Below are 16,627 nucleotides of genomic sequence, written 5' to 3'. Positions count from 1 at the left end.
ACCCGGAGGTTTGCCATGTCACCTCAGTACGGACGAGGATGTGGAAACCAGGCCCTCAGCAGGCAGGATGTCCCTTGCAGTTGGCTCGGGCCTTTTCCGTCTCTTCCCTCCTCCTCCTATTTTTACTGCATCGTGGTTGCTATGGAAACAAGGGGCACCTCAGGCTCCCAGAGCTCAGCCCAGGTGCTGCTAACTCCAGGAATAATGTCAGAGTATGAATAAAATAAAAGCCCAATTGCCTGAGCCGTGTGTACACACACGTCTGCCCTCCCGCCCACGTCTAGCCAGTGACCGTGTGTTCACGCGTGTGCCTGCAGTGTTACACCATATGCACACATCTGTCTTCAGCAGGCAGGCTTGGGTCTGGGTGCACGTTGATCCAGTTTGCTCGTGTGGGTATGGGGGAGTATGCCTGCAGGCATGTGGGCATGTCACATGGTCACATGTGTGTGACCACACAGCCCAGGACTGTTATTTTTTTTTTTTTTTTTTTTGAGACAGAGTCTCACTGTGCTGCCCGGGCTGGAGTGCCGTGGCATCAGCCTAGCTCACAGCAACCTCAAATTCCTGGGCTCAAGCAATCCTTCTGCCTCAGCCTCCCGAGTAGCTGGGACTACAGGCATGCGCCACCATGCCCGGCTAATTTTTTTTTCTATGTATTTTTAGTTGTCCAATTAATTTCTTTCTATTTTTAGTAGAGACGGAGTCTTGCTCTTGCTCAGGCTGGTTTCGAACTCCTGAGCTCAAACAATCCGCCCGCCTCGGCCTCCGAGAGAGCTAGGATTACAGGCGTGAGCCACCGCGCCTGGCCCAGGACTGTTATTAATAAGATCAGAACTATTAAGGCAGGTAACACTCATAAAGTGCTACGCACCAGGCACTGTCCTCCATGTTTCACCTGGATTATCTCATTTAAACCTCACAACAAGGGTACCCTCTGTGTAGGTCCTATTTTATCCCCTGATAAAGAAACTGGGGCACAAAGAGGTTCTGTAGCATGCCCAAGGTCACCCAGAGTACATGAACCTAACCACTGAGGCTGCACAGAGGGGAGAAGGCGCTTTAAATGGCACTGGTTCCCAAGCAGCTGCAAACCCAGCTGCATCGCACTCAGCACTGATAACACACAGGTTTCCTGGGCCCCACCCAGGTCTGATGAAGCAGAATCCCCAGTTCCCAGGGTGGGGCCCCGGAAGCTGCATTTTAGCACACTCCCCTAGGTCAGCCTGCACCGCAGCCAGCGTGGGCAGCAGTAGGTCCACCTAGGTTCAGCTGGCCAACAGCGTTGGATAGGGGGTGGCAGGGTGGAGACAGGAGCTGTCTCTCCTGAATCCTGTTCCTGGGAAAGTCCACAGACCAAAGCTCCTCAATTCCAGGAATGCAGACTCTGCTAGCAGCAAAGCATCCAAGAAAGGGCAATGGCTGCTGTATCACACACACACACACACACACACACACACACACACACACACGCACACACACGCACACTCCCCCAGGGTAGGGCTCCAAAAGTCAGTTATGTGGCTTTGTGGCCTGCCAGGCACGGATTTCCGCCTACTCCACCCTCTCAGAATGAGCTGGGTGTGGGGTGTGGAGGGGTTACACTGCGGTAACCTGCTGGTTCACAGCTCAGCCCGAGGCAGGGAGGGAAACGTCGTCACCTCACCTGGGTAACAAACGGTGACAGATGCTGCTGAACACCCTAGAAGCTCCCATGGTCTCAGATCTCAAGGGGAGAGGGACGCAGACAGAAACCACCAGACCACCACAGCACAGGAAGAGCTAAATGTGACCCTTGAGGTTCTAGCTGCTTCAGGGGCGTGAAGAAGGGGGTGCTCCATTCTGATGGGGAAGGGGCGTGCATGGAGGAAGCTGCATCTAAGCCGGTCCTGGAAGGATGCATGGGATGCAGACACTGATGCGGGGGATGGGGGTGGGGAGTAAAGGCATCTTCCATGCAGGCGGAGCAGCATAAGCACAGATACAGATGACAAAATTGCCAGGCAATGGCAAGTCTCACCCTCAGGCGGGAGCTAAAGGTCAAGCGGAGGCCTTTGTGAGAAAACAAAACAGCACCAGAAACTAAGTGAGGCACAGAGAGGTTAAGTAACTCGCCCAAGGTCGCCCAGCAGGTGGAGGCAGGATTTAAACAGAGGCTGCCTGACTCCGAAGCACACAAATTAACCAGTAAGATGAGGTTCCCAGCGGTGTCCTTTTCTTCTGCACATCTTTGAGAATGCCGTAAGGGTGGACCTGGCTAGGCCTAGAGCAGTGGTTCTCGATGGCGTGGGGGAGATTTTATACTGCTGCCCCAGAAATACAGCAATGTTTGGAGACATTTTCATTGTCACAGCTAGGGGTGGGTGGCTGGAATCAGTGTAGAAGCTAGAGATGCTGCTGAACACCCTACAACGCACAGGATAGCAGCCCACAGCAAAGAATCCAGCCCAAAATGTCAGCAGAAACTCTGGCCTAGAGTGGCTCACACACACCCGGAGCCCATTTTAACATGCAGCCCGACCTGAACCGCTGATGATCATCACACTTGTTTGTCCCTTGGGACTTCGGTTCCCAAATTTTGCTGCACGTTGGAATCACCTAGAGATTGTTAAAGAGGACGGATGCTGGGTCTCATCCCCAGATATTCTTATATAATTGGAACTGGGTACAACCTGGGCATTGGAATTTTTAAAAGCCCTCGGATGCCAAAGTGCAGATAAGTTTAGGAACCGCCACGCTGGGGGAGGGGAGAAGGAAGCAAACTATTTGCTGTGGATCCAGACAGTGGATGCTAATGTCATAAAGAGAAGTCCCTGGGGAGTAAACCCAATCGCACGACTGCCCCGTCACCTGCCAGCTGCGGGGTGGGGGTCATCCCTACACTAGCATCCTAGGGACGACGAACTCTTGTGGGATCGGCACTAACAAGGTCTACCATCCGGTCTCGGCCTCCTTGGAGCAGGGAGGGCAGAGCTAGGGCTGGCTTTAGGGATGATCCGTTACTCAGAGCTGGCAGAGACCGGAGGAGGAGGTTAATTAGACAGCCTTTGTCACTGTCTGGGCAGGAGATAATGGCCAGAACCAGGAGGCAGGAGGACCAACCCCCCATGACTCAGAGGCTTCTCAACCCATGACAGAGACAGAACTGGATTTGAAAGCGAGGAAAGGTTAATTGAGAGTGAATCCAGTCTGGGAACAGAGCCGGAAATGACCCGCCAGTGGCTGCAGGGGGAGGGGGGAGGGGAACACCATTGGTGGGGTGACCAGGGAGAGGGATTAGGGAGTCAGCCACAGAGAACCAGGAGCTGAGACCTAAGGGGCTGGCACTCCCAGAGCAGAGGTGGCCCTGGTGACCCCCAGGGGCCGAATCAGCTCTGCAGGATGGACCACACACAGCTCTGTTCTTTAAATTCTTGAGTGAGTTGTCAAGATTTTGCTAAAACTCCAGATTTCCAGAGGCTCTTGTGAAGCAGAAGATCCGGCGAGACGGACCAGCATTCTTGCAGGGTGCCCAATGCCAGGCCACAGAGGTCCTTCCGGACAAGGCACGTGCTTGCCAGTGCCCCAGACCCCTCCCTGCAGTTGTATCCGGTCCTGTCGGGTCCTCGCAGGCATCCAGCTCTGTCCTCAGAAAGAAGAGATGAGGTCCTAAGTCAGACAGCAGCGAAGGAGGAGGAGCTGGACGGGAGCCAGAGGGCAGCGCATCGCACAGACAGAGCGCTGGCCTCTCGCGACCCGATCCTGCACCCACCACCTCCGTGCTGCACTCTCGAGCCAGGAACATCCCTGCTCAGGGTCTCAGTTTACCAATCTATAAATCAGGAGGTCGAAGCTCATGGTCCCTAGTTGTCCATCCTCATGTCCACAGGGCTCCTGCAGGCTGCCAGGAAAACCTAATCCTTCCAACAGAGATCACCCCAGGCAGTGAGGCACCCCAAATACAGCCAAAGAGGCCAGGGATGACCAGCCACGGGAAGAGAAGACTCAGGGTCCAAGAGCAGCCTTCCAGTGTCCAAAGGGCTCTCAGAAGAAAGAGGGATTGGCCTTATTTACAGGTGGGGATGGGGGTGGGGGCAAAGGATAAGATTGCACTAAGCAGTGTCAATTACAGAGACTCCAGATGAAAATAATGGTCACCTTTGAACAAGCAGAGCTATATTGCAATAAAATAGACATCCTTATGAGGTAATAAGCTCCCCATCACCAGAGGTAACCAAGCTCAGGCTGGGAAGTATATGGACAAGAAGCACAAGGATGTACAATCTGGGCAATCAAGAACCTTTCTCTGAAGCCCAGAGGGAGCGAATCCTCCCCAGCCCTGGCCAAATCCAGCTCCCGGTGAGCCAGAACAGTCCTCTGGCCTCCTCTTCCACAGGACCTTGAGCCTTCCCATCCAGGCCAGGCCAGCAGGCCTCTAGGCCTGGAGAGGCCTGTGAGGAAGCCCCGCTGCATGGCCAGAGGCTGGAGGTCCACGAGGATTAAGGAGCTGAATGGGACGTGGGAGGTCCCCCAGGGATGGTTGGGCCTGGGCTGCTGGGCCACAGGCTGCCCCATCTGCAGTTTCCTCTCCTGCATCCCTGTCTTTACCCCTCACATTAACACAGCCCTGTCCCATGGGACCAACAAGGAACATTCCACTCCGCCAGCCACAGGGAAACACCCTCATGGGCTTCGGGAATAAGCAGAACCCCTCCTGCCCACCATCCCACACCCATCTCCGAAGAGCCCCAATTCCTAGTGTCTGTGGGCCAGGGCTGCCAGCCGGCTCCCCACCAGATACCTGCCAGACCTGGTCCTGGTCATGTCCGGGGAGCTGTCTGTCCACCAAGAAACCAGAACAGGGACTCACCAGGGCTTCCTGGGCATGGTGGGGACCAGCTGGGATGAAGGCCCAGAGCACACGGGTCCCTGGAGTTTGCAGACCTGTCTGCCTGGCAAATGGCACCTCCAGGTGCAGCCCCAGTGCCTGGTAATGAAATAGAGCCACAGCCTAATTGCCGGCTAAGCGCCCGCCTGCCTTGCCTCTCCCTGTAGCCACTCACGCCCCGAGACTTCAGATCCCAAAACAGACATGTTCGTGGTTACCATAGGAACTTGCCAAAGCCAAAAAAGGCACCACACAGGCGCCCACATGGGCCCCCAAAGCTCACGTCCACCCGCACAGGCGTGCACGCACACGCCCACGCGTGCCTACACATGCTCTCACACGCCAACGCTGTTCTCAGGCTCAGGCCCATCCTGAAGAAATGAATGAACCAGAGTCTGACACTGAGACAGAAACAGGCACGCTCCCCTCGGCCCCACCTGGAGCACGTTTCAAGGTGAGTTCCCCGTCTGCTGGTGCAGCCGGTGCTCACCTGGAGCTCACCTGCTACAGGCACTCCGTCGCTGAGCAGGATGGCAGCCCTTGGCCACAGACCGACTCTCGTAGCCCTGAAGACACCTCTCCCCTGCCCCCTTCTATGGGGTGGGAGGTGTGAGGGTCAGGGTGGAAGATGTCTGGGTGGGAGAATGGGAGTGCAGGGGAGATTTTATGCTCAGAGCCTTCCCCTCCCCCAAGCTGCCCAAATTCCCCTATTCCCCAACTCGGCAAATGGGACCAGCATCCACCCAGGGCTCACCCGGAAACCTGGAAGTCATCACCTTGACCCCCTCCTCACCCTCACCACGTCCAAACCAGCTCCAGGCTGGGAAGTCCACTCTCTCCAGCCCCACTGTCCCCTCCCTGGCCTGCCCACCTCCTCCCCAGTGCCTCTGATCAGCCAAAGGGGCCCTCAGACTCCAGTCGGACCCTATCACTCTCCTGGCTCTAAGCCCTTCGATCAAGCCCAGCCCCCCGCGTGCCTGCCTACGCCCCTAGACTAAGCCCAGTCCCCTCGACCGACAGCCCCCGCACCCCCACCCCCACTTTCTGTCTGATGATAATAACAGCTCCCAGGTCCTGCCCGCCTGCCCGAGCTGCTTCAGGCCCCACCGCCTTCATGCGTGCGGGTTGCTGCTGCCTGGATTGCCTCTCCCTCCCCGCCAACCTTACACACCCTCGGAGACGGCTCAGGCATCTCCAGGTTTCCAGGAAGCCCCTCTCCATCCTCTCAAAGGGCATCTTAGCATTTGTCCCATCCCACGGCAACTGTCTGTCCCCTGTGGAATGCCAGTGCCCAGGAAACGTTAGCTGAACTGACTCAGCCTTCTACCCCCCAAAACCTCAAGCTCCCCCTGTCCTTGACAACCCCAGCAAACTCAGCAGACACCCTAGATGTGTAGGAGAGGAGCTAACTAAGATGAGTCAGCCCCAGAAGGTTCCAGAACAACTCTGTGGTGCCTCAAGATTCTTGTAATCTACAATAAACAGAGACCTGGTGGCCAAAGGTGGGGAAATGAATCGGTGATCATGACCCTCAACCAGTGCATGAAAAAGCCATTAAATTGGAGTCAAGGGGTGAACTGCAGAGAAGTGGACTTTCTGGAAGGAACGCTGTAAGCTGGAGACACAGGTGTGGCGCCCAGAACGTGCTCGCTACCTCCAAGAGAGCCAGGAGGGGAGATGTCTGCAAAGATAATCACCTAGATCTCGTGTGTGTGTAATTCTCACAGAATGGGCACAGAGGCCTCTGGCACAGCAAGAGACAGCACTTCCTCGAATTGGCGGCCCCTCTCCCGAGGAAGAGATCAGAGGGCACTGTCACATCCAGGCCCCATTGCACGCTTTATCCCCAACCAGAGACCCCATTTCTAGGGACAAAGGCCTGGGCTGGATTCTTTTTCCTACAAGGCAATGGATTTTCAACTTTCCCCTCATCAGGAGTGTGCACAACACTGTGCCCCCAGCAGTGGGGACAGGCTGCCCTGAACCATCGCCGCGCTCACTCTGTCCCACCATGGCCAGTCCCTGTGTGGGACGGTCATCTCAGGTGGCTGGAGCCCACACGGCAGGCAGGCAGACAGACAGACAGACACACACACAGATATAACCCTCTTTCTCTAGCCAAGGGGTCTCTAAGGAGGGAGGGCAGAGCACAAAAAGGAGCAGGGGAAAGTCTCAGGGCTCCTGCTCAGGTCCTCGCCCTCTGGATGCTGCTTCAAGGACCGGTGGGAGGAAACCCTGGACTCCTGGCCCCACCAACCCGGGCCCTCCTCTGAGGAAGTTTAGTCTGACTCAATACTGCAGATGAGGACCTTGTCCCAGCCTGGCATGTAGAGCAGACTGGAGAAGGGGGAGCCCCACAGGCTAAGCCTGCCTCTCTCTCTCCACCCCTCCATCTGCCTGTGATAGGCCAAGCATGGCGGCCCATGACTGATTCACTCAGCAAATATGGACTGAGAACCTGCTTTGTGCCAAGCTCTGTTAGGCCCTAGGGAGCCAGAGATGAAGTGTGCGGAGCCCCTGCTCTCAAAGACATTCATTCACGCGTGCATGTATTCACCCACTCAACAGCGAGCGCCTACCATCGCCAGCGGCCTGCAAGCAACACAGAAGGACATAAGCCATGAATGTAAACTCCCAGAATGTCAAGGCTGGAAGAGAGCAGGTTGTACATTAGTCCAACCCTCCCACTTTAAAGATGGGGAAACTGAGACCCAGAGAGGTTAACAATCTGCCCATTTGTTAGCCTGGGGCTATGACCTGGGCCTGCCAACACACACTGCAAGCCTCTTTCTCTGGCAGGGTTGTGCCACCGCCGCCCTCCAGCGTTCCTGCATGGCCGATGCCTGCTGTCCCCCTACTGCAGTTAAGTAAGTCCTTGCCTCTAAGAGTCCTCCTCATCCAGGCACCACAGACACATAATTTATTGGGCCTCTGGCAGGGGGATAAGCCCCAGGAAGCCAGGGGCACCCTCTCCCACAGTGTCATGAGGCAGAAGTGCGTGCTGTGGCCAAGGACTCCACATCCACAGCCCAGAAGCACACTGGGAAAAGAAGGTAGGAAAGTCAAGACAGGGAGGTAGGTGCTGAGAACCACTCAGCTCCACCCTGGACGGACCCAGCCACAGAGCACAGACAAATCCCGACTCCATGACCTTGAACGAGTTTCCTAAACTCTCCAAGCCTCTGTTTCCTCATCTGTAAAATGCATACAGTAATGGTCCCCATTTCATGAGATGGCTGCAAAGCCTCAGGAAAACAGTGCAATGAAAGCTTAGCACATAGTAAGTGCTTAATAACGGTGGGGCCAGAGCCCCCATCTTCAGAGCTGCATGCCTCAGGGACTCTTCCAGTAGTTCCATGGCTGACTGTCTCCATGTTAAGAGCATCAGGTCCCTGGGGAGGGACCACGGCAATCAGGGAACACCGGCCACAGCCCAGGAATGTCCACTGCTCAGCGCAGAACTCGATAGGCTGCACCAGTAGAAAAAGAGATGCTCACCCAGCAGAGGCAGAGGAAGGAGGCTTCTTGGTGCCCGGGGAGCCCCAGCAGTGTGCACTTGGCCGCCTAACTGACCTGCCAGTGAGCAGAACCACATCCCGGGCATCTGGGCAGAATTCCATATACTGCCAATGGGGAGTGGGGTGGGAACTGATCTTCCTTTAGTCCCCAGGTATTGAGGTGACTCGATAAAATCTCTCAGGGTGTCTGTCCATCCCACAGCCCATCTTTCTTCCCTGAGAACTAACCCCTCCCACATAGCGAAGTTTCATCCATATGACCCCATCTCTCCAGCTAAACTGATTGATCTAGGACTAAGCACTGCCAGAAGCTGGACCAATCACATTCTCTCTACTTGACAGCTTTACTGAGATATAATTTATATACTACTTCAAAGCATATAATTTAAGGGTTTTTAGTACATTCACAAGGCTGTGCAACCATTACTCCTATCGTTACACACTATCTAATTCCAGAACATTTCCATCATCCCCCAAAAAAGACTTTACAATTCACTCCTCCCCCAACAAGCCCCTAAGCCCTAAGCAACCACTAATCTACAATATTTCTATCAATTTGTCTATTCAAGACATTTCATGTAAATGGAATCATACAATACATGTCTGGCTTCTTTCCCTTAGCATAATGTTTTCAAGGTTCATTCATGTTATGATATGTATCAGTACTTCTTTCCTTTTCATGGCCAAATAATATTCCATTGTATGGCTAGACCACATTTCAATTATCTACTCATCTGTGGATGGACATCTGGGTTGTTTCCATTTTGGGCTGTCATTAATAATGCTGCTATGAACACTCATGGATGAGTTTTTGTGTGGACATACATTTTCATTTCTCTTGGGTATATTCCTAAGAGTTTAATTGCTGGTCATATGGTAACTCTATGTTTTACCCTTCTGAGGAACCACGAGACTGTTTTCCAAAGTTGCATCATTTTACATTCCCACTGCTGGGTATGAGAGTTCCAATTTCTCCATATTGTCAACAATACTGGTTATTATCTGTCTTTCTTATTATGACCATCTAGTGGGTGTGCAGTGGTATCTCACTGTGGTTTTGATTTACATTTCCCTGATGGCTAATGATGTTGAACATCTTCTCATATGCTCATTGTCCATTTATATATCTTCTTTAGAGAAATGTCTATACAGATCTTTTGCCACTTTTTTTGTGTTATTTGTTTTTGTATTTAGTTGTAAGAGTTCTTTATATCAATATATTCTAGGTATGAGTCTCTTATCAGATAAATGATTTCCAATATTTTCTCCCATTCTGTGTGTTGTCTGTTCACTTTCTTGATTGCATCCTTTGTAGCATAAAAGTTTTTAATTTTGATGAAGTTCAATTTATGTATTTTTTATTATTGTTGCTTGTGCTTTTGGTGTCACAACTAACACTTTATCTAAGGTCACATGGATTTACCCCTATATTTTCTTCTAAGAGTTTTATTATTTTTAGCTCTTATAGTTAGGTCTTTGACCCATTTTGAGTTCACCATTGTATATGGTATAAGAGAGGGGTCCAGTTTCATTCTCTTGCATGTAGATATCCCATTGTCCCTGTACCATTTATTGAAAAACTGTTTTTCTCCACTGAATTGTCTTGGCACCTTTGTTGAAAATCAATTGACCATAAATGCGAGAGTTTATTTCTGAGCTCTGAATTCTACTGGATTGATCGATATGTCTATCTTTATGCCAGTACCACACTGTCTTAATTATAGTAGCTTTGCAATAAGTTTTGAAATCAGGAAGTGTGAGTCCTCCAATTTTGTTCTTCTTTTTCAACATTATTCTTGAATTTCCATATGAATTTTAGGCTCAGCTTATCACTTTCTGCGAAGAAGCTAGCTGGGAGTTTGAAAGGGATGGGTCTCCAGTTCCTGGTTCAACCTCTCCCGAGCTGTCGCTCCACTTCCTCCCCTTGGGTTCCCTGAGGCATCCTGGTATTTTTTCCATAAATTCCATCTCTTGCTTAACCAGATTACACTGGGGTTTTGTTTCTTGCAATCAAAAGAATCTTAACCAATAAAACTAGAAACACAGTGCTACACACTGTGTAGCCATCATCTCAACACCGCCTCCCCAGATACCCAGAGACCCCACTGGGGTCCCAATCTCAACACTGGCCCATGCCCCCCACCCTTCACTCTAGCCCATAACTGGTTCCCTTCCAGATTACAAATATTATATTTACCAGTTCAAACAAACAGATCCTCAATAAACTCTTATGAAATTGAACAAGATGTCCCAAGACAGCACCAAAAGAACACTCCTACCACTTTATACCTCTTAGCAACTCTCACATCTATCATCTCATTCAATGTGCAGAGGTGATCTGGGAAGTTCTAGAAGGTCAGACATTGTCGTGCCCATTGGACAAAAGAAATGGAAACAAGCCCAGGGAAGGGAAGTGTCCTGCCCGGGGTGACTTACCCTGAGTGCTAGGCTGTGCTGAGGCACAGGCCATGCCAAGCCAGCACAGGCATGGGGGCCCACTGTCTTGCCCCTCCTTTAAGAGCTGCTTTAGAAGCCACCTCCTCCCAGCAGTCTTCTAGGAGTGCTCCAAGGCACTCCTGGTGTCAACTCTACAGAGAGACTGAAAGCTCTCAAAGGGCAGGAACAGTTTGCCCTCCATCCCAGTCCTAACAACCACCCTTACCTTTCTGAGCAACACAAACCAGGCTGGGAAGCCTCTTATTTTGACCCCTATGTATGCCAGCCCTCAAGACTGGCTGTGCTTTGCCCAGGGACCTGTATCCAGAAATACACAGCCAGTGCTGGCAACTGAATGGCGTGGTAGGGAGACCAGCCAGGACAACCTTTCCTCTGACGTGGGGAAGTGACAGCCCCAAGGAGCTGCCTATGAAGGAGGGCAACCCATTGGAGGCATTCTTCACACACGAGCTAAGTAAGTCACATCCGGCAGGGGAATACTTTGAACCAGTGGCCAATGCTGTTTTCCTCCCAGAAATTCCTTCTCAATTCATTCAGTTGGAGCAGGTAATAGTTGTACTCATTGCCCCAAGGGAATGATGCAGAAGGAAGTAGGCGATACTCTAAGTCTCAAAGGAGAAACAGAGTAAAAGGGATTTTTTGCTTAAAAAAACAGGAGAAAGAGGATCAAGATGCAGACAAAATGGTTTGGCCAGAAATAAAGAAAGAAAAGGAAGGAAGACAGTGAGGGAAGAAAGGTGAGGTTCTAGGAGAGAGGTGTGCCTGGACAGACCTGGGAACACATGGTAAACCGAGGCAGACAATTCCCAGACCCTGAGTCTGGTGTGGAAGCCTCAGACAGCCCCAGGGCCAAGCTGGCCAGCATGACATATGTCTGGTAACAGATGACTCAACGAGCAGCTGACACCACACATACACACACACACACACACACACATACACACACACACACACCCTGGGGAATGGAAGAACGACAGTGTGATAGGTTTGTGACTTCACATAGAAATTAAAGTGATAGAAAATAAAATTATCTCTCTTACATTCCTAAGTCTGTGGCCTGAAAGTCACACTTGCTACACACATTCCCAGTATGCTGGTCCCTGCTGCTTCCATTCCTGCCTCTGCCTTTCCACGGACACCCCAGAAATCAAGAGCCTGGTCCAGCCTCCTCCAGCCCAGAAGCCCCACAGACTCGGACTGAAATCTGACAAATGCAACAGCCCCTCTCATGTTTCCCCCACGTCGGGGGAACGCGGGCCCCAGAGGAGCTCCAGTCTGCCATCGTCTCTGACCTTCACAGAACAGGAAGTAGCTACTTACTTGACCTTCAGACTCGCCAGCATGGTCTTGTCGATCCTGCCAAGAGAAAGCAAGGGCTTCGGTCAGTGCCGGGGCTGAAGGCTCCCACACAGCCCCTGCAGGGGAGGGGATCCTAGGCCAGCCCAGACCACCAGACCGGCAGGGCTCTGCAGGGGACAGCTGCTACAGGGGCAGGCTCTCCGCCAGCCAAGGAAGGAAGGACTGTGAGTTCTGGGAGGGTTGGGCCCACACAAAGCCCTGTGAGATGAGTACCATTATTCTCCCCATTTTAGAGATGAGGAAACTGAGGCTCAGAGGGTAAAATCACTGGCCCAGTCTGAATTCAGGTATTTGACTCCAGACTCAAGGATCTTAAGCACTTTGCATGCAGCCTCTCCCTTCATTACTGCTACCCCCACAAGAGGACTCTGCAACCCAGTTTCATGGGTCAGTGGCAGGTGGACATCACTATTTTCTGGGCTTCTGCTTTGGGAAGATGCAAGCATCCCCAGCACCAGGGACCCTCCATCCAGGGAGGCAGACCCCACTCCTGGGATAGAACCCGACAGCAGGCTCCAGGGCGAACCTGCAGGTGGGTTACCTCGGGCCCAGGAGTTTGGAGCCGGGAGGATCACGTTTCCTGCAGACTGTCCCAGCAGCCAGCTCCTCCACCCCCGCCTGCACCGCCCTTGCTGGAAGAGGAGGCAGCGCTGCTGAGCTTCTATTTTTACCCCCTGCATATGCCAGCCCTTATGGCTGCTGCAAAGAGGCCCCTCCTCCCTCTCGGGGGACAGAAAGGTGGGCCACATTCCCACTGATGGCATCTCCTGTTCCAGGGTCAGGACCACCAGTGCCACCAACACCAGTGCCACCAACACCAGTGCTGCCACCACCAGCATCACCTTGCTGTTAGTGTCACCATCACTATCCATGTCACCACGTGCCACCATCACTAACAGTGTCACCACCCGCAGTGTCATCAGTAGTGTCATCATCACATCCATGTCACTGTCAGTGCCAAAACCTATGTTACTGTCACTATCAGTGTCACCAAAATCACCACCGCCTCCAGGATGCTTGAAATCCTGGAAAGTTCCTGCAGGCAACCCTGTCTAGCCAGCTCAGCTCTGCCTCGAGCTTCCCAAACACATGACGACACGGGGAAAGGAGAGGTGTCGGGCCACATGGCGAGGACAGGGACCTGTGCCAGCCCTCACAAGTCAGCCCTGAGGCCTGGAGCTGGAGGCGGGATCCTTTCACTCTGAGTAAGCTCCCAGCACCTGGCTGCAGTCCCCAACCCCAACGCAAGCTGCATCCGCAGCGTCCTGGCCCACGTCCCTTCCGGATTCTTTCCCGCACTCCTTCCTGGGCCCCTTCCTTGGCCCTTCCACTACTGGTCCCTCGGGCTCTCACCCTGGGCCCCGCCCCCTCTGGCATGCAGACCCTCCTCATCTCCCATGCAGCCCACCAGATCCCCAGATATGACCAGGAGTCAGACCCCCACATTCTGCTGGAACGTCTCTAACCCAGAGCTACCCACTGGTAACCCCTAATAATAAGCCCTTACATTTTACATTTTCTCAAGGAATCTCTTTTAATTCTTACAACATCTCTGTGTTGTGGGTGAGGCAGAAATTCCGAGCTGACACATGGGGAAACTGAGACCCAGAGAGGGGAAGTGTCCCATTCGAGTTCCTCAATAGTCAAGGTGGAGTCAGCACGAGCCCCGGACTCCTGGTGTGTGCCCTCCCGACCTCTGACTGGTCAGCCCCAACCACCACGCCGCCTACCAGCAACTTGGGTCACAGCAGCCCCTGGCCTCGCGCCCAATCCACCCCTACGCAGCAGCCCGCCCACCAGGGTTCCCACGCTGGGGTGTGGCCCCAGGAGGGCAGGGCCCACGGTTTGGGCAAGGCTGAGATGGGAGATGGGGCGGTGGCTGAGGGTTTTTTCTCTTTCAGGGCGTCCAAGTCCCTGGGTGCCCCTCCCTCCCCTGGGTCATCCCCCTCATCACCTTGTCTGCCCTTGACACCAGTGGTGATCCTCCCTGCATCCAGTGGAGCTTTGAAAATACCACCCCAGAGACTATGTGCAGTGCCTGGAGGGCTCCAGGAATCTGTGATATCCCCCCCAGCTGACGACCATCCCCAGAGAATGCCCAAACTCAAGTCCAGCCCTCTTGCTTGCACCAACCTTCCAGCCCCCCCAGAAGGCCCTGCCATCCCCTCAAACTCCTGGGGCCCCAACCAAATGCCGGCTGGGTGCAAAACACCTCACTTAGCCAGTCCACAGCACCCGCTGAGCACGTGTGATGTGCCCAGCATCCAACAGACCACGGTGAATGACACGGAGGGTTCCTGCCGTCCTGGAGCCCACAGACAGCGGACACTGTGGTTGGCACACGGGGGTCTCTTGGGCATACCAGGGCTCTTCCCCCACCTTCATCTGTGCCTCACAGGCAGCCCTGGGCGGCTACACTCCTGTCCTCCCCCTTACCTGGCCAGGTTCAAACCTCAGGCCTGGATTTTTCCCAGGGCTCTGGAGCAGTGGTCTCGATACACAGGGATTCATTTGGGGTGAAACTAAGCTGACACCCAGAACCTTGCAAAGGGAGCTTTCTGATGGCCGTCCCTCTGTCTGCGCCGCACCTCCCAGAGGACGGCAGGTCTCGGCTGCTTCCCAGACAGCAGCCACCCTGGGGATGGCAGCGCCTTGGCCCAGGCATCGGGGATGGCCCGTGAACAGGCACTAGGCCACACGGTGCCACGCCTGGCATCACTTCATCCTCCCTGTCCATCTGCCAAACGTGGGGCGCACATAACCCCTGCCTGCCCGAGGACGGATGGCAAAGTGCCGTCAAAGGGCGAAGGGAACAAGAAGCTGCACGCGGATGGACGCGAGGAACTGCCCCGAGGAGCAGGGCCACCGTCCCCAGCACTCCTGGGCCTCCCGCCCTCTCTCTCTCGCCCTCCATATCACCCCAATAGCCCACCATTTTCCACACCAGGACACCCTCCGGCCGCCCTCCTCCAGCACCCTCTCCCAGTTTGACAACTCCCCAGGCCCAGACGCTGAAAGGAAACCGATAATGAAAACCACTAGACTCTGTTCCCCAGCTGGGGAGAAGCTGCCAGCAGCTGGTCACCAGAGACAAGCCTTTGACCTCAGTCCCCCACTTTCTGGCCCCTTCTCCCAGACAGAAGCTTAGAGGCAAAAGGTGGCCCCGAAGGCCAGGCGGGAGGCTGGGGCGCAGAGCTGGGGTGGGCCGCCTGGGGTGGGGGCCTTTGCAGGCGGGCCTGCCCCCCCCCCACAACTCAGCCCCAGAGCCCAGGCAGCCCAGAGGTCCAGCGGGACACAGACTTCCCGGCCAGGAGGTCACAACAACGGCGTAGACAGGAGCGTAACACACATGCACAGACTCGAGCACACACGGCTACAGAAGACCAGAGGTGCAGATGGGCACCAGCTCAGAAACACGGAGTGCACGTGTGATCACAGGTATGGGCACACGCCTCACACACAGCCACACAGACAGGCAGTCACAGTCACACACACGCCTGCACACACATTCACAAATAATCCCAGACACTCACACACGGGAACCCACTGACAGAGACACATTCAACGACAGTCAACACACACTCACGCTTCGACCTGCCCACAGGCAGCCAGCTCCGACCTTCTGCCTTCCCTAGCAGATCGTGCCTGGGACAGCGAGGAAAGCTCACAGTTTCTGATGTCCCCACCAGGATCCGCCAGCTCTACCTGCGGGGCGTCTGCAGACCCAGCTCTCAGGCACAGTCTGAGCCCCCCTGCTCCCACAGGCAGCCCAGGCGCCCAACTGCACCTCTAAGTTCACTTCCATCGTCCAACCGCCCTCCCATCTGTCACCCACCATCCGAAGCCCCCAAAGGAGACGCTGCGCTTCCGGCCAAACATGTTGTGACCACCCGGCCCCGGGTCCCAGCAACGTCCCCGGGGCTGTCGGCGAGAGGACCGTGGTGCAGCAGGGTCAGTGCCAGCACAGGGCGGCGCGCCCAGCGTGGCGCCTCCCACCTCGCCTGTCCCCCAACCCGAGCTTCCTGTGGGTGAGGCTGCAGGGGTGGGAGGTGTGTCCTGCCCTCCGAGAGGCACCAAGACAGGCAAGGGAGGGTGTGGAGGGCAGCTTCCCCACACCCAGAGGAACCCACAGCTCCGGAAGGGGCTCGGCTGGCAGATTGCTCCACAGCCCCAGTTGGCAGCTCAGCCCACACAGCCCCGGCTTCCTGGAACCCAAAGGAGCCTTGAGGATTCCCACGACCATGCCTGGGAGGGAGGGGGGACCCAGCTGGGAGCCTCAGGGAGCTTCCCAGGGGCTGCCTGAGGCAGGGACCTTTATCTGCCTGCTGCAACATGGCTCAGCACGTGCCAGATAAACCAGCCACACACATGTAATCGCAACAGCACACATGGACGTAAGTATGCATGCACACACACGTGCGCATAG

General features: G+C 54.4%; 1 protein-coding gene across 1 annotated transcript in view; it reads right to left on the bottom strand.

Moving 5' to 3' along the window:
- The window catches only part of RAP1GAP2 (RAP1 GTPase activating protein 2), a 188,611-nt gene extending 172,500 nt beyond the window's left edge, over positions 1–16,111 (bottom strand). The window contains exons 1-2 of the mRNA XM_012653009.1: positions 16,037–16,111; positions 12,163–12,198 (exon numbers count right to left, since the gene is read on the bottom strand). Of these exons, the coding sequence (XP_012508463.1) occupies positions 12,163–12,198; positions 16,037–16,080 (80 nt within the window). The 5' untranslated portion in view covers positions 16,081–16,111. The remainder of the gene's footprint in view (positions 1–12,162; positions 12,199–16,036) is intronic.
- Positions 16,112–16,627: the final 516 nt, after the last annotated feature.

Source organism: Propithecus coquereli, unplaced genomic scaffold (genome assembly GCF_000956105.1).
Source record: "Propithecus coquereli isolate 6110/MARCELLA unplaced genomic scaffold, Pcoq_1.0 Scaffold409, whole genome shotgun sequence".
NCBI lineage: Eukaryota > Metazoa > Chordata > Mammalia > Primates > Indriidae > Propithecus > Propithecus coquereli.
This window is presented reverse-complemented; position numbering and strand designations above follow the sequence as displayed.